This window comes from Taudactylus pleione, unplaced genomic scaffold (genome assembly GCF_031769625.1).
Source record: "Taudactylus pleione unplaced genomic scaffold, aTauple2 ptg000012l, whole genome shotgun sequence".
In the NCBI taxonomy this organism is placed as follows: Eukaryota; Metazoa; Chordata; class Amphibia; order Anura; family Myobatrachidae; genus Taudactylus; species Taudactylus pleione.
The window spans coordinates 12,753,714-12,776,241 of NW_028284415.1; the positions used below are offsets into that span (position 1 = coordinate 12,753,714).

Sequence of the window (22,528 nt, forward strand, 5' to 3'; positions counted from 1 at the left end):
TGCCTGAAGCCAGGATATGAGGGCTTCCTGAACTTCATTGTCTGTTACAACTTGCCTTCAATGGTTCAAAGAGGTGGAAATCACTCTGTGCCAGGTCAGGGATGTAGGGAGGATTGTCCAGTACCTGCCAATGGTAGCGCCGTAACAACTTGCATTATCAAAGGCAGTGCACCAAACCTGTTTCCGTGACACCGTCAACAAGTTGGCAGATGAATTTTAGCTACTGTGGATGCAGAAATCTGATCTCACTATGCGCCTTAATGTTTAACCATGTTTCTGCCAGCCCGCCATTTTACAACTGATGTTCTGACAGTATGACTGATATGAGGTGCAGCCTAATGGCCGTGAGGAGAAGCAATGGTCTACCTCAGCTGGCCTGGTAGGAAATTAGAATAAAATAGAGAACATTACACAAGTAATAGGTCTTGTTACCTTTCTTATTGAACCACCCTCATACATTTTGAAAGCTGAAATGTGTGCCTCTGTTTATTAGACTGAAATAAGCTATTTGGTATCTATAATGCTGATTAGCCACTGGTGTTAGGCACATACCATTGGCATTGCATGTCAGACATGACCGCAGGGCAATATATGGGTATAAGGTCATTCTTACCAATGAACTTTATTCCCATACACATGTAAATGCTCTTATCCTTGTTAAAAAATATTTTCATAAAAGCATGGTTTTTCATACCAGTGGGTAAAGTGCATAAAGTGATTTGAAACATACAGTCCCAATATAAATAGTCATCACAGCCCACTACTAACTAAAGAACATTTCTTTTAGGTTGCTTCCAAAAATAGATATAAACTGTTAATTGGTCTAACAGGTTAATAAATACATTGTTGCAAAAAAAAAAAATGTAACCAAATAACTTCTAATTACAGTATATGTGTGTTACTGGACTTTTTAATCTTAAACTGTCTATGCTTCATTTTGTATTTAATCTATGAGATACTGAGAGCGGACATTGATTACTCTCTTTCCAATCTCTTGCAGTGCTCTGATAATCGCTGCTATCTTTGACCGAGATGTAAACTGCAGGCGAGCGGCTTCGGTAAGATTTATGCTGTTTTTATTACCAGTATTAGCTCACTACTGTACAGGTTGAGTCTCCCATATCCAAATATTCCGAAATACGGAATATTCCAAAATACGGAATAATTTTGGCATGACTGAGATAATGAAACCTTTGATTTTTTGATGGTTCAATGTACACAGATTTTGTCTAAGGCACAAATTATTAAAAATATTGTATACAGTTACCTTCAGGCTGTGTGTATAAGGTGTATATGAATCATAAATGAATTTCATTTCTGTACACAAACTTTGCTTGAGCCACAAAATTATTGAAAATATTGTATAAAATGACCTGCAGGCTGTGTGTATAAGGTGTATATAACACATAAATGCATTCTGTGTATGTTGGGGTCCGATTCCCAAGATATTTCATTATGATTTGCAAATATTCCAAAATATGGAATATTCCGTTATCCAAAATACCCCTGGTCCCAAGCATTTTGGATATGGGAGACTCAACCTGTACCATTTCCCAGCATGTTTAACGTTCAGAAAGATTCATGTTCTTATATGTTAGTCATGTAAGCCAATTTTTGAGTAAATAAAAGTGTTGCATAGTGGAACCCTGAGGCTAAAATGTAAAATGTTTAGTGGCCATTGATCAGTGTGTGTAGGTACACGTGCGCACGCTATATAAATAATTGATATCTATCTATATAAGTGAAAGATCACGCCTAATAGTCTAGTATGTTTATTGACCGTATTAAAACCACAATTATATGCATATAAACCATAAACACTACAAATTATTTAACAGTATTACACTATTATATATGTATACAGTAACACAAATAACACTTTTTAAACTCTAAATATGATCCTCCACCCCAATAGTTGGTGAGAGCTGTTGGTTTCCCACCCCTGGGTCCCACTTCCTCTGTGCCAGTGGTGTCGATGACATTGAAAGTAGAGTTTGATTACTAGATAGGTCTCAGTAGAAGCTTTCTTGGCTCCACCTCTTTCTGTCTTCTGATTATCAGTAGTCATGATCCTAGCACCAATACTGTATATCTACTGTAGTTATTGTGCTGGGTCTTAAACTGTCAGGGCAGATTACCCTTAAAAGTTGCAGAGCATAACATCAAATATCAAAAGTGGAATTTGCTTTTATAACGCAGTTATTGGCTATAGCTATTAGTGTACTTGCCTCTGCTGTAATTAGGTGGTGGAATTACTTACACTTGTGATAACACCCATAGATTACAACAGTACATTGCTCCATGTGGCAAAAGTATCATAAAACCTTAAAAAAAAAAAAGAAGCCGTATCATATAATTACTTATGAACAAATATTTTTTTGTTATCTATTGGTGTACTTCAGTTTTCGATTAATCTACGATGAATTTGTGGTAAATAAGTTAATGTGTTTTAGCAAAATGTCAGCGATTGACAAAAAGTAGTTCAGAATGTCCACTCCCTGTGATGGCCGTGCAGCAAGCAGGCGTCACTCCCTGTGTCTAGTGTCTGCTTGGACAGCATTGCTGTGTTTATTATTCCTCATAAAGAGACTGTTGTAACCGTAGCTCCTGGCTAGCATTGCAAAGTTCTGCTGTTCCTGCAACTGTACCGCAATGCCCTGTACAAAGCTGTGATTGGGGAACCAGCTCTTCAGCTTCACTAGTAATGCATAATCCCATATGGTCCCTGGGTTTCCTAATCTGTACTGTAGATCGTGATCCAATCATATTGGGAAACTCTATTACAAAGCCAGTGTGTTTGCATATTTGTATAGTTATTGATCATGATTAAATATTGGTTTTTTTGTACTTCATTTTAATTTATCTCTTGTATTATTGTATTAATAATGTACTTATATTTTTGTGCTGCTTTATACCCAGCATTTCCCATAATGTACAAAAGACAGTGCAGGGAAATACTAGTGTGCTGCAGGCAGTTAACACTGTTGGTCTGATTCATTAAGGGTCACTATTGTGATCACAGCTCCGTAATGGCACGCAGGTCTGCTGCGAAAATATGCTAATGAATGCTATCGCAATGCCGTCGCACTGCCAGCATAGAGACGCCCACTGCCTCCCACTACCGCTATCTCACATCTGTAACACATTGCAAACCTCCATAAACATCGGTAACATCGAGTACCATAGACCCTTCACGTTGAATTGCTGCAGCCCTGACCTTACTTAGAAATTGCTAACCTCGTTTCACGCAGTAAGTACTCAAGCTGCGTATGCAGTCGCAGTGGCTAATTTATGCACTCCTATGCAACAGCGTTCAAACAGACAGACACGCCTGCGTTTCTCCAACCGCTCCCCCCCTCACGATCCCCAAACTCACACTGCCTGTCAATCACTCTGCGATGGCTCTCTGTGGTCTGTTTGAATGCAATATGATCGCAGTGGTGCCTTCGCACACTACAATGCATGCGCAGTACGCAACAATCGGCCGCCTGCGTACGCTTTAGCAATATCGATCCTTAATGAATCAGGCACTGTGTTAGCAATGAATTGCCACATAGGAGCTAGTTCTGAGTCGTACGCAGCAGCATCTATGTTTGCATCTTGCTGCAATCTGCTAAATATAGTATAGTATAAAATAGTATAAGCCCTTCCAATGCAAACGATTTAGGCCTCTGAGGGCCTGAGTCAGCAGCAGACGGAGTTGCTCTCTCTGCTACTTACATGGTAGTAGCTGCAGTAACTGTAATATGGTAATGCAGCAGGAGGTGTCATGCCTCCTGAATGCATTAATGATCTGAGTTGCATTCTAGAACGTTCTGCATGACCATCGGCTTGCTAAATCACGCAAGTCAGCCGCTGCAGATGCTGAAAAGAGGCCAGGAAATCTCCGTCTGCCAAAGGAGATCCTGGCCTTGTCACTCCCCCCGTCCCCCCAACAGCTGCTCCACACCTCCGATGTTCGGGAGTCTGCACATTGGCTGGACCCGTGCTGCATGATGGTGCTCACAGTACAGCAGCAGACTGTCAGTGGTTGACAGTCTGCTGCTATTTCGGGCAGGGAGGGGGTGGTGACGGGCTCCTCCTCCCTTCCCAAAACAGCAGCAGACCATAAAAACCTTATAAAGTGCAGCATATTCCGTTGTGCTTTCAGAAATGTCAGTAAACATTTGTGATTAAGGTTTACAAAAGGCTGCCATTCCATATAAAACTCCTGGTGGGATTGATAACATAATGATTGGGTGTGATGCAGAATCTGGTCTTTTGCCAACTAAATCCCTCCAATGTATTCAGCTATTGTCATTAATATTAATCTCTAGAGCAGTGGGTATCTTGACCCTCCCAACCAGTGCTAGTTGGAAGGAACAATGGGCCTAATTTAGCACGGATCGTAATTGCGATCGCAGCTGCATAATTGCACACAGTGCAGCTGCGAAAATATGCTAATGCCTGCCACCGCTGGGCCAGCATAGAGATGCCCACTACTGCTTTCTCACATTCGTAATACCTTGCCGTCCTGAGTATACATCGGTAACATCGAAGCACATCGGCTCGTCACACACCATTACAGCAGGTCTGACCCGTCACAGAAATTGCAAGTCCTGTTGCACGCTGTGAATACACAAGCTGCGTAGGCAATCGCAGTGGCTAATTTATGCACACCCATGCAATAGTGTTAAGACGTACAGGCATGCCTGCGTTTCTGCAACCACTCCCCCGTCACCACCCCCAAATGCTCACGGCTTGTCGCTCACTCAGCGATGGATCTCTGTCTGCAAGCATAATCGCAGTGCGATCGCAGCACGTGCAATGCGGTGCATACGCGTGCGCAGTACGCAACAATCCGCCGATCTGCGTACACGTTTGCAATTGCAATTCGTGCTGTATCAGGCCCAATGTCAGTTCTAAACAATCTAAATATATTCTGCTGGTTAGTCTTCTAATATACTCAAGTGCACTTATAGCCATGTGGAGTATACTTATGCCTGGTAGACTGGGTTTCTGTAAGTATGCAAAAATGCTGATTAGGTCTGGAAATCTTATCCCCAGACTGCACACTTTTTCACTGCACACTTCTGTAGGTGCCACAATCACATTTACATGAACCTCAACAGTATACAGTAGTTTGACTGCCACAGGCTGACTATAGGCCCATGCATCTGCCAAGTTCCTGCGATATGCAACCTGGCATCTCAGGATCGGTGAAATCCAATATGTTCACAGATTTGCCGATCACGATGAAAATATGATCCTGATTTGCAAATCTGTGAAATTTGACATGTATAATTTCACCGATCCTCCGACATATCGCAGAACATCTATAGCTGCCGGTCGGCATTTCCGTCTAGCGGATCTGTGATTCCGATATCAGGATCGCGCAATCCGTCCGTATGTGTATGGGGGCCTTACTGTATTTTACAATTAGCTATAAAGTAAGATGTACTTATATTTTGGGGAGCAGCAAAATTATTTATTTTAAATGCCAATTTTGTTCATGCAGAAGTCTGACAAGTTTAATATGTCTTTGTTACTTGCTCAGCTGATTCTTGAAATCACAATTTACAGTTTGTCTTTGAAAGAGCACACAACTCCATTGTGCAGCCAGTAAAGTGGACATATTATGGGACTATATTTAAGAAGCGGTGGCTATTGCAAGCCTCTGCTTCTCGGCCGGTTGGAGCTGACAAATTTAAAGCAACACTTTACACTGAATGTCAGTGCCGCTTTAAATTTTCAGCTCCAACTTGCCGTGGCTTTGCTTCGTAAATATAAACAATGGAATTGATTTACAAGCAGAAACGCGATTCACGGTCAGCATAGAGGAGAGTGTCAAGCACTCCGCCATTTTATGTTACCGTAACTGCATCCCTTGCAGTGCTGCTTTCAAAAACAATGTGTATTTCATGATGTGAGCCATGGGTCATTTATATAGCAGCCTGCTTGTAGTGAATTCATCTGATGGTATTTGGCTATAAGCAAAGGTGTCTCATTTTGCCTTGTTTGTTCTGTGTTCCTCAGGCAGCCTTCCAGGAGAATGTGGGGAGACAGGTACAGTAACTTACACAGCGAGTTGTCTTAACCCCTGGTGTGCGGGTAGGCACACTACTTTAAACTTCCCAAGCACACTGCTTCAATTTACAAATTCATTACCCTTAAGCTAAGACTCCATCGTGACCCAGTTTTACCAACAGTCATTTTTTTTGCCAGTGAAATCTTTAGCTTTAAGTGCTTATTTTCCTCTTATTCTGTTTGCTAACTTTTATTTATTGAACCAGCGACAAGACTGAGCAACTGGCTTATTATACATAGGCTGCATTCTTATGTTCATCTAACAAAAATAACTGCGCCCACTCTGAGGTGATAGGTGCAATCTAATGGAAATGATCGCAATATGTTAATGCAACTATATTAGTAAGTTTATTATCCTAATAAAAAGATGGCATTTTAGTTATGGTCAGTTTCATCTGTAATCCTTGTCGTGCTTAGAAAAAAGCAGAGCAATGAAAAATAAAACAGAAACTAGAGGCTATATATTAAACACAAAGTAGGAATGCAGGTAAACCTCAGTTTGGAAATGTTGGAATGTAACTGAGTGAAACATTATGTGCAGCATTTTGTTTCATGCTTCCCTTCACCTCAGAGTACAAGAAACCAGTATCTGTGGTGGATGTTTTATTGAGAGTGCATCCAAGGGTCAAGTAATTAGCTGAACATGATATTGAAATGTAACAGTAATTCTTTGCACTTGTACTTTTCATGTTTCAAATTGCTAAGAAATGTAACCCCTGACCTATGGCCTGATGCGCCCATATTTCTCCATTCTGTCTCATTGTATAAATGGCTCATTCATCTGTGTTTGTTGTTGTGTAATAACAGTCATCAGAACATCAGTCCAGAGTGAAGTGTAACTACTATATTACCTCAGTACTAATAATGCCACCAGAAATTTTGGATAAAAGCATTTCACCTGAAAACAACAGTGTGGCTGTGTACAGCACCAACATTACAACTTGGAATACTGGATTAAGAAATGTCTTACCTCATAACTCTGCAATCACAGGTTTTAGCAAATAATTATTTTACCTGAATAAAAATGAGTACAAATTACTGAATGAACTAGGGTTTTATCTCATAGCAAAGCGTTTCATTACAGCAGCCCAGCCATTTATTATAAATACATTTATAGACTTCTATACCTACTTCTGTATATTAACATCACACATTCTTCTAACAATAAGGTTATGGACCAGATGTGTGTACAGCTGACTAGTGGTCTTTGAAATGGAGATTCTTGGCCTGATTCAGAGCCGGTCGCTATTTGCGCTCGCTTGTCCTGAAAATAGGGGTGGCTAGTCAAATGAACCGTTCGCTGTTTGCGGTCTGTTCACGCCTCTATGTCTGAACGAGCGAACAAAACTTGCGGTCGTTTTTTGGGAAACTACGCCCCCTGCCGCTCGCATCCTACGTCATGTCCGCTATTTATTAGATTAATCGAGTACATCGAACAGGGTATGAGCTGCTCGCTATTCTTGTGGTTGGTTTTTGCTACCACAATTTTGCGAGCAGTTCTGGCTATAAAATAACCCAGTGACGTGGTCAATGACGCTGCTGTTTTAATTATGCACACCCATAAAACGCCCGTTTTGACCTTTAAGCACGCCTGCGATCGGATCTCCACTCCCCGTTTTCAAGCACCTTCCCCTGTTACCACCCACATACGCCTCTTTCTGTCACTCAAATTATCAGGCATTCGCTATTTTGCAAGCACATGAATTTCGGCCGCACTGAGTGGTTCGCGCATGCGTATAACGATCCGTACGCATGCGCAGTTGGGCAAACATCGCTCGGAGCGAACGAGCAGCCACTTGCGTCCGGCTCTGAATCAGGCCCTCTGTACATATTCGTACTCGACAACTAAATACCATTAGATCTGAACCATAGTGAATCTGTATTTTTACTGCTAGTTCCTGATCTCTCATTATGGAAAGTACCAGGAAGTCATATAACCTATTCCCATTTTTGTTGTGACAGGGTACATTTCCACATGGTATTGACATATTGACTGCAGCGGACTATTTTGCAGTTGGGAATCGGGCCAATTGTTTCCTAAATATTAGGTAATTTAGATATTTTTATATTTGATACATATTTAATTACTCTGTATCCTGCTAAAACCTATGTTATATAATACATGTATTACATTTTTAATGATGTCTATTAAAGATGTTATCTCCTCTTAGCATATAAGGTGTAAATAAACTCTATTAATTTTTAAGTGTAGCGATTTCCTACTCATAGTAGAGGAAGCCATCTTATTGTTCTAACCATTTTGCAGCCTGTCAGTTTATCAGGAACCAGGGGCATTAATGAGGCATGGACAGGGGCGGATTGGGAATTTAAAGTGGCCCTGGAAAAAATCCTGAAAGTGGCCCTATGTGCACGCATCGAAGGCACGTGCCTGAAAAACTGGGTGTGGCCGTGTGTGAAATGGTATATCCACAAGCTACTACTCTTGTTTTCATCATGCTGGAGGCATGGCCACTGCTTCAGGAGCTGATGGATATGCCCCCGTCCCTCTCTCCAGTGAATAAACACAGCATGTCAATAAGTATTTTTTTACCTATATGATTTCCCAGCAACAAGGAACCTCTGAAGAAATTGATCCTCCCTGGACAGGTTATGGGGGGCCCGGGGCACTTCTCACAAGGGGGCCCGTATTAAAGAGGTAGGCAGATTAAATATATATATACCATAGACAAAAAACCTTACGGTTTCACATGTCCCATTCAGCGCCCTAATTTCTAAAACTATCATACTGTGTCTATACATGTATACTATTTGCACCACATTGCTTTTTTATAATTTATTAATATCAGGGTTTTGAGGAGCAAACTGGGCCACCTGCAGGGCAGAAGGACAACAAATAGGTACACTAGCACGGGTGGAGGAGTGGACAGCACACAGGAGGTGTTTTGGGGGTGCTGAGGGAGAGACGGCTGCATGGGTGGGCTGCAGGTGTGTGGGGCAGTGGCAGCAGCAGGGGTGTGGAGCAGTGGAAGCAATGGGGCCGTGCATAAGAACATCAGCGGGCGACAGAGGTACTCACTGGTGCTGGGAATGCACCTGAGAAAATCAAATCAATAAGACACAGTTGCATGGATGTAGCAGTGAGAACCATCCATATATATATTTTACAATGTGTATGTGGGTGCATGTTACAGCTATTTACCACTGAGTGTATGTGCTCCAATCCACCGATCCCCTCTTCTGGACAGTTGGTTTTCCAATCCTCCAGATCTGCAAAGATGTAGAGGTGTGAATCCTAGCATCATGTCAAGTGATTTACAAGCAACATAACGTGTAAGATTGTGTGTGTATAGATATAGATAAATATAATTTATAAGCACATTAATGTTCTGCATTATCTGCTCCCAGATGGTATTACTATACCTCTCACCCCATATAGTGAGCTTGATTCAGTGGTGGATGCAGCTATGGTTACCGCCGGGGGACAAATATGGAATTGCATCTATTAAATTTCGATAGGTGTTCCTGGGTGGTGACTTTAATGGGGATGAGCGTGTATTTTGTCAGGGCTGCGTCGAAATTTGCAGTTTCACTGGCAGCCATGATGCGACAGACATTCTGAGCAACCACAGGGTTGCTCTATTGTATGATGGTGCAGTTGATGTTTCAACGATGGTGCGTCTTCATGTGCATATCGGCGGATTCGCGTCACAGCCAGTGTGTGTCTCAATAGGATGCCTACCAACCATGGCATTAGCATAAAGTCGCAATAGTGGCTGCGACTTTGCCGCAGCTGCTACTGCAGATCCATCCACCTTAATCAGGCTTAGTATTGCTACAACCCCACCCCACCCCACCACCCAGATAGCAGTAATATACCCCCATAATATTAATACACCCCCATCCCATTAACATTACTCCCACAGGTAACATTAATCCACCCCACCCTCAGACTGCATTAATATGCCCCCTATACTTTCTCATACACTGTACTTACCTCAGCAGGAACTTAGTTTCCTGGTCTCAGCAGAGTCACTGCAGAGCTCCGCAGGAGGGGAGAGACTGGCTGCCCCTACACAGACAGGCGGCTCGGGGAGAGAAAGGACTGGATGGTGGGTGGAGACTAGGAAAGAAGAAGTCTAAACACAGGGTAGGGGGGAATGGGGGCGGGCTTCACAGAGGCGAAGGGGAGGAATCTCGGCCGGGAAGGCCCAGGGGAGAAAGAAAGAGGCTTCCTAGTGCCTTCCTCAAGTTGCTCACCACTGTGCACTGCATAGAGTACTGTTCAGCACACAGTAGCAGCAGTGCTGGTCCCGACCAGAAAGTTACCTACGTGCCCTGTGCCTCTGTCAGTGGAAGCCTCTCTCGCGATTTCAAAACCATGGAGTTCCTTCACGGGCGGGTCGACAGCGGCCTGCCTGTCATACAAGGGTGATGCACTATATGACAGACGGCCCACAGTCCCCTCGGCCCAACAGGAATTTTCCCGATGAATTAAACGGCCAATCCGCCCCTGGGCATGGAGCACGTTGTGCCTCATATTTCTCTGCTCTCATTAGCTCCCAGTGAATGATAAGCGTAACATCGGTTTAGCCTACACATAGCTGCCTGCATTGTGTTGTAGGAAGCTGATACACTTTAAAAAAGTAAAATAAAACGTTTTAGCCTTAACCAGTTTATAATTATACATTGTTATAGGAAATACTGCCCATTGAAGAACAACAGTAACCACATCATATAAGCATCTTTCTGTCCTTGTCTTCTATCAGTGTATTTGTAGCCAGCTTCCCAGAATATACTACATCTATGATAGATCACCTGGTGGAGATGAAGATTAACCATTGGGACAAGTGAGTTACAAATTCCATCTATCTATATATAGTGGTTTTTTTTGTGTTTTTGATAAATACTGACGTGATTAACTATTAATATGTAATGTGTGCCTTGGCACGGAGTATGTTCTTTTAAATGTGATATCAAGAAAGATAAAGTGAATATCATATACTTCAGTGTTGTCTTACATTCTGTTGCTTGTTAAATGAAGAACATTTCATAAAACACTGTATATTGTAGTGTTTTTTCATTAGTTGATACAACTTCTTACTTCGTAAGCAGCCGCCCATAGTATTGCACTTAATTTTATGTAAAGTATTGGACATTGTACATATGTTTACTTCTTTTTCCAGTTATTTTTATTCTACTTATTTTTGTTATTTTCTGATGTTTTTGGTTAATTCGATGAGTGCCAGGCTACATAGTGCTTTTGGAACACCTGTGTGACATAATATCTGTTTGCAAGGGTTGGGTATGGGTTCCCGGTGGTCGGGATGCCGCTGGTCAGAATACCGACAGGGCATTCCAACAGTCAGAATTTTGACACTTGTGGGTAAGTACTCCTAACGCTAACCTGTACCCATACCCTAACCCTCCCGCCTCGGTGCCTGAATCTAACCTCCCCCCTAGTGCCTAAACCTATCAACCTCCTCCTTGCACCTTAAACCTAACCCTCTCCCTCCCCTAACCCCCGATACTTACCTTATGCCGGCGGTGTGTATTCTGCAGCCAGGCGTCGGGATACCGGCGCCAGTATTTAGACCGTCGGCATCCCGCACGCCGTGATGCTGACTACATCCCATTTGAAATATATCTGTAATATTTATATCTTCATTGCCCTATGTAATTATCTATATATCAGTATTTTATAAGTGTATTCTAACCATGTAATATACTCTCCTCTGTCACAGTATAAACATTATGAACTTGCAATTATCACTTATAATGTTTCTGGTCAAAACCAGTAGCAACAGTATAGTACATGGATAACCCTTCTCTGATAAGCATATATTTTCCATTTATTACAAGCACACAGTATTGTGCTGACAAATACACAATATAAAGAAGCAGTTACTGTCCAATGAGTTTTAGTGTAAACCTGCAGCAGCAAGATCAGTTCACTGTAGCCTAAATGCAGTTGAGTGTTGTGTTTGCACACATGTGCTGTTTACAGTAACTTGTGTTGTTTTTTTGGAGATAGTCTATTAGATACACACAGGCTACACCTGGAAGGTTCAGTGTTTGTGTCAACAGTCTGCTGGTTAGCTTCAAAGCTCAGGCCAGTACCAAAATATCCCTGTGTTATAACATGGGTCAACATTGCCTCCTAAATTATCTTATCACTTACTGAGGAGGCAGAAGACACTAGTGTTAAAATTACTATTATACCTGATGCTTGAAGTTTGGATCTTTTCTGGGTGTAGAGCTTTCCATAATATGCAGCTTCATGCTTAAATCTAAACTTTTTCCGCCATGCTCTTTGGCAGTTACAGTGACTGATCTGACACTCTGACAGACCATATCAGTGTGTAATACATTATTACTGACAAATAGCACTTATTATTATTCTTTATTTATAAAAAAAAAAAAAAAAAAAAAAAATTCTGGTATTCCAGGTTTCTGGGATAATGAATTTTGAGTTAAGAATTGCATACCTGTTTACAGATATGTACACATATACTATTGCTGCAGTCATGCCAAACAGCCCTTCTTGGCATGCAGGGTCCCGTATCGGCTTGTGCCGAGTATATTTTTCACCTAGTTGCCTAGTATTGTGTAGGACCCCCTATAGCCTGGCGAAGTGCAGCAACTTGATGTGGCATTAACTCCACAAGTGGACAGAAGAAGGCCCATGTCATCTGGATAGCTTCCCACAGCTCCATGATATTTGTAGGCGAAGGATCTTGGGTGCGAATGGACACCACGCTCCATAAATTCTCAATTGGGTTCATGTCAGGCAAACGTGGTGACCACACTATTCATTACAATTCTCCAAAATGCTCCTCGGGACCACTTGGGACCGATGACATGGTGCATTATTCTGCTGGAATATTCCATTGTTGTGGGGGGTACATGAAGTCCATGAAGGGCTGCAAATGGCCAAGCAATGCAACCTAGTAGTTACCGGTCAATGACGTGTTCAGACGGACCAGCGGACCCAATCCATGCCACATGAACACACTCCACACCGTTATGGAACCACCACTAGCCTGCAGGGTGCCTTGACGCCAACTGGGGTCCATGGCACCATGTTGTCTACGCCACACCCGAACCCTGCCATTAACTGGAACTGTGACTCGTCGTACCGTGCCACATGTTGACAGTGCTCCAGGGTCCAATTAGTGACGTTACAAGCCCAGGTGAGGCACTGTGTCCAGCGTTGTAGTGTTAACAGGGCCACTCTGCTCCTATTCCTATGGAAGCTAAAGAAAGCAGCACTGAACTGCTGGATATGTGTTTGGTACCTCCTGCATTGAATGTGGAAGTGATTTGAGCCAGTGTCACTTGTCTGTTACAACGGACAATTCTGGCCAGATGCTGCTGGCCACGATCATCAAGCACCCGCGGTCGGCCACTGCGCTGTCCACGGTGGGTGATAATGCCTTCCATGAGGTATTTATGGTACACACGTGACACCGTAGATGGAGGAATGTTGAATGTCCGCACAACTTCGAAAATGGAATGTCCAATCCGTTGGGTACCCACTATCATGCCCTGTTCGAACTCCGTTAATTCACGTCGCCTTGCCATGAGCAGCCTAGCCGGTGTTTAAACTGACTAACAAGATGTCAGATTACAACTGATACATCATCATCGAGTCTGAGATTACATGAAGAGACATAAAGGATTTGAGCAAGCCTACATCTACAGAAGATCTGTGGTTAGTTCTTCAAGATGTTTGGAACAGTCTCCCTGCCAAGTTCCTTCAAAAACTGTGTGCAAGTGTACCTAGAAGAATTCATGCTGTTTTGAAGGCAAAGGGTGGTCACACCAAATATTGATTTGATTTTGATTTTTCTTCTGTTTATTCACTTCAGCATTTTGTTAATTGATAAAAAATAAACTATTAACATTTCTATTTTTGCAAGCATTTTTACTTTGCAGCATTTATTCCACACCTGCCTAAAACTTTTGCTGTGTGTGTGAGTGTGCGTGTGTGTGTGTATATATATATATATATATATATATATATATATATTTTATGTATCGGATGTGCAATACTTTTCCGAAAATTAAATTTTTTTTAAAGTATTCACCAGAGGAGTCTGTGCAAAGTTGTATGTGCTCAAACCACTTCAGCTGGACCAGTCTGAAGCAGGTATGCCTTCTACATGCTGGATGAAGTCTCCACTGCAGCTTCTGGTGACTCAAAGTGAATACTACGCATCTTGCGCTTGATTTGTGGGTACACAAAGATGTCTCAGGGGCCCAGGTCTGAACTGTACTCAAGCTCCTGGATACATTCATGGGCCAGAAAATCCACCATTTGTGGGTAGATACATTTTCGTGACGGAGAATGGCACTACAAACGTGATTTCTTGGACGGCGTCTGGAAATGGCTTTGTGCACTTGTGTCAGGCATTGGTTGGCGTATCCGTCCCCAGTGACTGTTTGCTGCTGCACGAGTGGTATGGTAGCTACATGACTAGTCACACCTCTAACTGGGGTCCACTGGGCTGACTTTTTGGTCTTGAAACTGTAGTTCCGGGATTCATCGCTACTAATGATCTCCCAGACAGTGTTTGAGTGACCGCCATCAATCCCGGCCAGCATGTTGCGACTCCAAGTCACCCGAGCCGCCTCCTGCTCTCGAGTCAGCTGATGGGGAACCCGGCGTACAGAAACCTTGCTCAGACCAAGCTTTTCATAGAGTGTCAAGTGGAAGAATCCTGATGAGATGCCTATCTGCTTCTCTAACTGGGCCACGGTCGCCCTGACATCCACCACAACAACGTTGTCCTCTGTGATGGCAGACACAGGTCGGCCAAAGCGCTCTTCGTCTTCTAGAGATCATTTCCCGTGCCAAAATTCTGCAGACCACTCAAACACAGTGGTTCGAGACGGTGCTTCCTCCCCAAAAGCAGCTCAGTCGATCAAACCTCTCCTGCTGTCGTAGATGATCACGGCTCGCCACGGCTCTCCAGTGACTTCTGTTGAGCTCCATAAGGAATTTGTGAAGAAAGTGAACAAGCTGAATTCTTCAATGTGCAGTGCTGCTTATATACGGCTATGTGCCTTGAAATTTCACAAGAACTTTAGTCCGAGATTACAGTTCACAACCAGACAGTCAGATTACGTCTACTCTACCTGTGCGCTGCACATCCAGAAACTTGTTGCACACCCCTCATGTATGTGTATGTATTTATATATATAAATACTTACAAGCTCCGTTTTATATGAACATATCAACTGATAGTTAAGATTTAGCTGTACTTCAGTGCGCTACAAAAAAAAATGCTGCAAATGGGACACTATAGAGATCTTCTCTGATACAAGTTTTGTTGATCATTTTCACTTAGTTGCTCATCATACGGAATTACATTATGGACGAGGATTGATTGGGTATGGAAGAAGTTGGATGCATGATGACCCCCATTACAACATTTGTGGGGTCATCAAAAAACTTATGAGCAGGAGTAACTGACAGCATTGCAATCTGGTAGTTCAGCATGGCATCATAACCGCAAGATCATCCTATATTGTTTGACATATTGCAAAATGTGATAGGGATGTGAGGAGGATTGTAATGACTAATAACCTAGAACAGTAGTTTCATAACAAGTCTATATAATAAGTGAGAAAGTGTCTGTGTGTCTGTCCAGAGTTTGTACCTAGCTCCACCAAATTTGCATGGTGGTGTAGTTTGACCAGGATTAGCTTTTTGGTTATGTTTGAAGTTAGTCAGGGCAGGGCCATGAAGATTTACATGTTACCCACCAAGTAAGCCGTAGAGTCTATGGGCCTGCTTCAGCAGCTTACGAAAGTGCGATTACCGGCTGTGAGCGTTTGAGGGTGGTGACGGTGGAGTGGCTGGAAAAACATAGGTGTGTCTGTCCATTTGAACGCAATTTTCTGGGCGTGCATAAATTAGCCACTGTGATTGCATACAGAGCTTGAGTACTTACTGCATGCAACGAGACTTGCAGTTTCTGCGGCTAGTCAGACCTGGTGTAAATGTTGCGTGACGGACTGATGTGCATCGATGGTACTGATGTATACGAAGGAGCGTGCGGTAGTACGTATGTGAGAAAGCAGCAGTGGGCGTCTCTATGCCAGATGAGCTATGGCAGGCATTAGCATACATTCACAGCTGCGTTCCGTGCAAATTCGCAGCTCCGTACGCAATAGCGATCATTACTGAATCAGGCCCCATTATTTGAAATTCCAAAACTTCACTGATCTGAAGGCTGTCACACTGCACCTGCACTGACAGATACTAATTTCCCCTCCAAGCACTTATAAATGGATAGATAGGTCCTTTTCAGGGCTAAAACCATGTTCGCAAATAGTGGCGTCCTTTTCAGGATCAATGGAATAGGGCTATAGGCGAGGGCATTGTAAAAAATGAAGGCTGCAGATGTACTTCAAAGTCTATTCTTCGACACGGGCAATGCCAGGTATCCCAGCTTAGTGTTAATTGATATCTTATGTTTAAATCTGCTGTGGCACATTATGAGCTGCTGACAGGACATTTTAATAACACAGCCCAACTCATTGCTTGGAATGATTTTTTCTTTCTCAGAGATTTAGCAGCTTCCAATGAGCACATAAAATTCTAATGCTGGGTACACACTAGACGATTTTATGAATGATTTGGCTGATTCTGACGCATCAAAACGACAAATCGTTTATATCGTCCAGTCTGTATGCACTGTGTCAGTGGTTCTCAAACTCTGTCCTCAGGATCCCACACATGTCATGTTTTCCAGGTCACCCAGCAGGTGCACAGGTGTATTCATTACTCACTGATACACTTTCAAAGATCCCCGGGTGGAGCTGATTATTTCACTTGTGATTCTGTGAGGAGACCGGAAAACATGCACTGTTTGGGGTCCTGAGAACCGAGTTTGAGAACCTGTGCTGACTATGTGCTTTCCCGTTCGTCAGACCTGCATCATTCCGGGCAATGTCGTTCCATCGCTGCTGGCGTCGGCATGTGTGTATGCACGTACCGATGCCAGCATCCCTGCCGGTCCCACTGCTAGCGACATTGCGGTGGGTACACATTGTTTAGTGTGTACCCAGCTTAACTGATGTTATGGAAATGTAAAAGCGTGCAGTTCAACATTAACTATAACCTATCCATTTTCATAAAGCTATGCTTCCACTATACAGTGCAGAGCTATGAGGCTGTCTGCAGTATCATTGCATTGTGCTGGATATTGCTTATTAGTCTTATGGTGGGTACACACTAGGCGATATTACTGAGCTGGTCGTTTCCGACATTGTCCATCGCCTGAACATGCAGCACAATCTGACGACCTCGTCAGGTTGCTGCATGTTGGGGAATGGGGGAGAGAGCCCGGCGCTGAACGATATCGTTAATTATATCGTTCAGCGGGTGTGCTCAATGTCATGAACGACATTGAGTACAGCCTTCCAGGGACACACTACACGATATCGCTCAGGGACCATATCGTGTAGTGTGTGCGCACCTTTAGTGTCCCGAGGTCAGTCTTCTAGTCCAGTATCCAGAATGTACCTTGTTCACAGGGACCCAATGTCTTGTATGGCCACTTGATAACAGATACTGCTGCTGCCCCCTTTTGTACAGACAATAACTACACAGTTCCACATTTAATTTGTGATGGTGGAACAGGCGTATGTTGAAGGGTTTGGAGATCTACTCTGTAATCAGCAACATGAGCCTATTGTCGTGCTGTGAATGTGCCCGCAGCCTAGCTCCGATTACAGTACAACGTCCTGGACACTGCAGGCAGTCACCTGTGCAAAGTCTTAAACCAGACAAACAGGTGGAACAGAAATTACTGCAAATCTCAGGTGAAAATAGCAGCGCCACTAGCAACATTCTTTTTAAATATACAATATCTGTAGACAAAAACTAAACAAGCCTGCAGGTCAGGCGAGGTTACACAACCATACATAGGAATCTATGTTACATTATTCTTTATATTGCAAAACCATATTCAACAGCATTTTGTGAGGCAGATTGAAGTTACAGGTGGATTGTCCCATATGCAAAATGCTTGGGACTAGAAGTATTTTGGATATCGTATTTTACCGTATTTTGGAATATTTGCATACCACAATGAGATATCATGGGAATGAGACCCAAGGCTAAACACAAAATACATTTATGTTTCATATACACCTTATACACATAGGGCCATATTCAATTGTTGGCGGAAAAGCCGAGATTGGCGAAAATTTCTCGCCGGTGACGTCATTTCGCCAGGCGAGACCTTTTCTCCGTATTCAATTGCAAAGACTTTCCGCCAGATCGAAAAGTCTGCGCTTTGTAACCAGCAGGGTAGATTCGCCTCTGAAAGGAGGTGGAAAAAAGTGCAGGTTTGGGGTGCTAAGTTTCGGGAACACCACTGCAGCCTTGGGACAGCCCCCCAAAGGTAAACTGCGTCAAAAAAAGTGTAAAAAAAATCTTTAGATCACCCCAAAAAAGTACTTTCGTTTTGGGGGCAAAAAAATACCATAATTGGGGTACAAACTTAAGAACTAGACTCCAGGGGGTCCCCCAAGTATGCCCAAGCTGTTTTTTTTTGTTTGCCGGTGCTTGCTGAAGGTGTGTTTTTTTTAAAATGCACTTTATCGATTTTTAACCATGCTTATACCCATTTTTGTATACCCCAAATTTGCTGGGACTACTTATTTAAAAAAAAAAAAACCTGATAACTGCTATTCTTCACCATTTGTACAAAGATGCAAAATAGCAGCATTTTAGAGCATTTAAGCACCCCAAATACCTTCAGCAGGGCTATTTGGGGGTATCCATAGTGATTCCACATGTAAGTGCATGTTTTGGGGGGTGTCAGGTGCCCCAAATCTGACAGTGCTTTTCGCCGATCTCAGTTTCGCCAGGAAACATGTCCTTTGCAATTGAATAGGGCAAATCGCGGAGACGAGTGCAATACTTTTCCGGAGGCAAAACTGGCGATGACGGCGAAACCTCGGGCATGCGAAAAGGCCGGGATTTTTCGCCGGCAAATGAATACGGGCCATAGCCTGAAGATAACTTTATACACTATTTATAATTTTGTGCATTAAACAAAGTTGAACGTGCAATATATATCTATAGTTCATCGCCAGGTGTGTACAGCGGATATGTCTGTGAACGACGTTGTTCACCGATATATCCGATCTGCTTTGCAGCACAGCAGATGACTATATATATCAATGTTGACAATTGTAAAGCGCAACGGAATATGCTGCGCTATATAAGAAACTGTTAATAAATAAATAAATAAAATATATATCTGAAAGATAGATCGGTCATCTGCTGGTGTGTACGGGCGACCCGCCTATCGCCCAAACACATTCTGCAGGGACTTGGCGGTTATTGACAGCTCAGCTGGGCAAGCATTTAAATGCCCGCCCAGTTGAGCTGTCAAGCCCAGCAGATCAGGCAGATAATTTATAAGTGTGTATACACTTACCAATCGTTAGATAGGTCAGCGGGTTCGCTGAAAGGCTGACCTATCCACCTAGTGTCTACCCAGCTTCAGGCCTGGCACAGATATGAGGGCCTTTGAAATAGTATTAGTTTACATTGCACCAGGCTTAGGTCACCATAGAGGATCCTTTGCATAGCTGCCTGACATGAAACCAGCACTCGCTAAGACTGGATACACACTTGTACAATTGTTGGGCGTGTATCACCTTGACGTTATGTAAGAAAACTGGTTGAATCGAAGGACCACCTCTTTATGGGCTGTTTAATATTCATCCGATTCGACAGATCCATATTGGACCAAAAGTGCAGTGTGTACACACTTTTGACCGTTCCGACCGCTGTTCTGATGCTCCAGCAGCAGCACCACCGCCCCTGTGGAACTGTCAGGTGGTAATATTTCCCGGGACTTGCAACCTGTGTCAGGCTCCGACTTTTGTCTGAAAAGAACTTGATTGGTGGGCACAGTAGCGCTTGGAAATGGCATCATCTCCAAGCGTCCACTGTTAGATGGAAGATCCAGGTCTTCCAGTGACCCGGGTCTTCCGACTAACAGTGTGAAGGGTGACGACCTGGGAATAACCCGGGTCCATCACCCATATGTGAAAGTGGGTAAGATTTTAAACCTCTGCTTCAACCCGTGGACAGGGTCCAAGCCGGGGGTTCATGTCTGAAAGGGGTATTAGTGTCAGTTTTTTTTACACGGTACTGTATGTGTATATATATATATATATATATATATATATATAGTTAGTAGGAGGTCTTTACACCAAAAAGCCTGTGTGTTTTCCTGTGAAGAAAGGGTTTGTTTTGCCACAATGAACATTTGATGTTTGGAAAGAGACGCTTTTGTGTGATCTGTCTGTTATTTGCCACAACACAATAGCAGTCTTGATTCCCCTACCGCTGACATCATGTATTTTCTCTTTTCGTGGCAGTTTGTATTCACACCTTACTTCCCTAACTCGTGCTTTTGTGCATGTTCCTGATAGTTCCTATTTATTTTTTTGATGTGTAAGTTTTATTGACGCACTTTTTTTCTTTCCTGACATGTAATTCTTTAAATCTGTCTTCAAAGTTATGGTGCATACACACGGTCAGATTTTTCTACAGATCTGAACGATAACGATTTAAAAAAATCGTTCAATCGTTCATATCTGAAGGAAAACCTGACATGTCTGAACGATGAACGATGCGCGTTCCCGATAGGTCAAATAACGATATCTGACATCTGATGTGTTTGCAGTCAGACTTGGACGATTCCATCAAATCTGACAGTGTGTATGCACCAATAGACCATTTTATTGTTCAGTAGAAACTGTAATAAAATGAAATTAATAAAATTATTGTATTTTGTGTATTTGATGTCTAGTTTGGGTTAATTTCTGTAAACTATAGATTGCAAAAAGACTAACTAACAATAGAATTAAAGTCCACTTTAGACAAACCTCTTAATCAGATATAACCCTCTTAGGGACCGAAGCTACTTACAGTGAAATGCCGATTCACGTCAGTCTGTCTGTAGCTTTTCCGTCATGGACTATGGACAGAGTGTAACATACTCATACTTGTAGTGGTAATGAGACGGGGGTAGGATATGGCAGAAATTTAAAGGGGGTTGTATGAAAGTACACATCCCCTTTAAATGCACCTATGTAAATTATAATTGCTAGTTATGTACTATTACAATGTATCAATAGCTTTGAAGATTCTCCACAGTTAAACAGATGTGTGAAAAACACAAATGACTATATTTAAATTCCCATAAAGTGACACAATTAGAAATATTCCACAGTTCTGCATAATCTGCAATTTTCTGAGCTCTGCAGATGCTACAGAAGGACGGCTGCAGTGTAAAGGGAAATAGTCATATGGTGCAGTGCTGCTTATTGTGCATGTGTTATGGCCAGTACACAGTAGACGATATGTCGTCCGATCCAGCCGGATCGGACGACATGTCGGCAACATCATCTAGTGTGTACACTCAATGTCGCTGAAGATGCACACTCTTTCACATTGTCATCGACATCGACGGGCGACATCTTCAGCGAGGGCCATGCTGCCGAATGCAGCTTGGCTCCTGCCATCGCGATGTCGCTCCCAAAATCAGCAAGTGTGTATGCACTTGCAGATGCCAGGACCCCCGCCGGGTACCATCGCACAACAGGTCAGCTGGGTACACATCGTTAAATGTGTACCCAGCTTTAGAGAAATCCAATTAGAGCAGCTTTAGCAGGGAATGGGATTGAAATGCCAGCGGCTGTTTAGCCGCCAGTTCAAATCCCGACAGCAGATGCCCGACGGGATCAAGATCCCGACAGGGGCAGGTAAGTACCCTAACCTCCCCTGTCTCCTCCCCCCCCCCTAATCTAACCCTCCCTTCCCGGTGCCTAACCCTAACCTACCCCCGGGGGTGCCTAACCCTAAAACCCCCCTTACCAATCCCTGAACGTAACCCTCCTGGGGGGGGTGCCTAACACTAACCCTGCTAGACTCCCCAATACTAACTCTCCCCCCTTGCGGCTAACGCTACGGGCGCCCCGGACTTACCTTCGTTCGTGATGGCGTTGGAATTATGATAGGCGTCGGTATTTCGACGCCTATCATAGATCCCTAGCCAGCATTACGTTGTCGGGATTGTGACCGGCATGACTACATCCCCTTTAGCAGAGTTGTAAGTCTTTCATAGAATGGGGAAAATTATCTATTAACTGACATTTGTTTTGGAAAATCTTTATTTCTAGCAAATTTTGAATACATGTGAAGATTTAATAGTGAAGAAACATAGGAAGCGCACAATGGTGAATTTGATAAAAGTAATACCTTTACTTGCAATAGAAAACTTACATCAAAGTTTAAAATACTCTGCCTGGACGGCTGATTCCATATAACATTCACACAGTCAAATGCAGAAACGCTCGCCAGATCAATCCCGGAAGGGGATGCGGTCCAAGCCTCGTTTTCAGGTGCCGGGAACGTCACTTAATGTCTCTTGGAGCTCTGTAACTTTTACTGTTTACCCTGAAT

General features: G+C 43.0%; 1 protein-coding gene across 2 annotated transcripts in view; it reads left to right on the plus strand.

Moving 5' to 3' along the window:
- TBCD (tubulin folding cofactor D) overlaps positions 1-22,528 on the plus strand; it is a 376,677-nt gene that overhangs the window by 210,425 nt on the left and 143,724 nt on the right. For both annotated transcript variants that reach the window (XM_088468636.1, XM_088468637.1), the window contains exons 16-19: positions 1,001-1,058; positions 6,016-6,045; positions 8,029-8,114; positions 10,794-10,874. In XM_088468636.1, the coding sequence (XP_088324762.1) occupies positions 1,001-1,058; positions 6,016-6,045; positions 8,029-8,114; positions 10,794-10,874 (255 nt within the window). The remainder of the gene's footprint in view (positions 1-1,000; positions 1,059-6,015; positions 6,046-8,028; positions 8,115-10,793; positions 10,875-22,528) is intronic.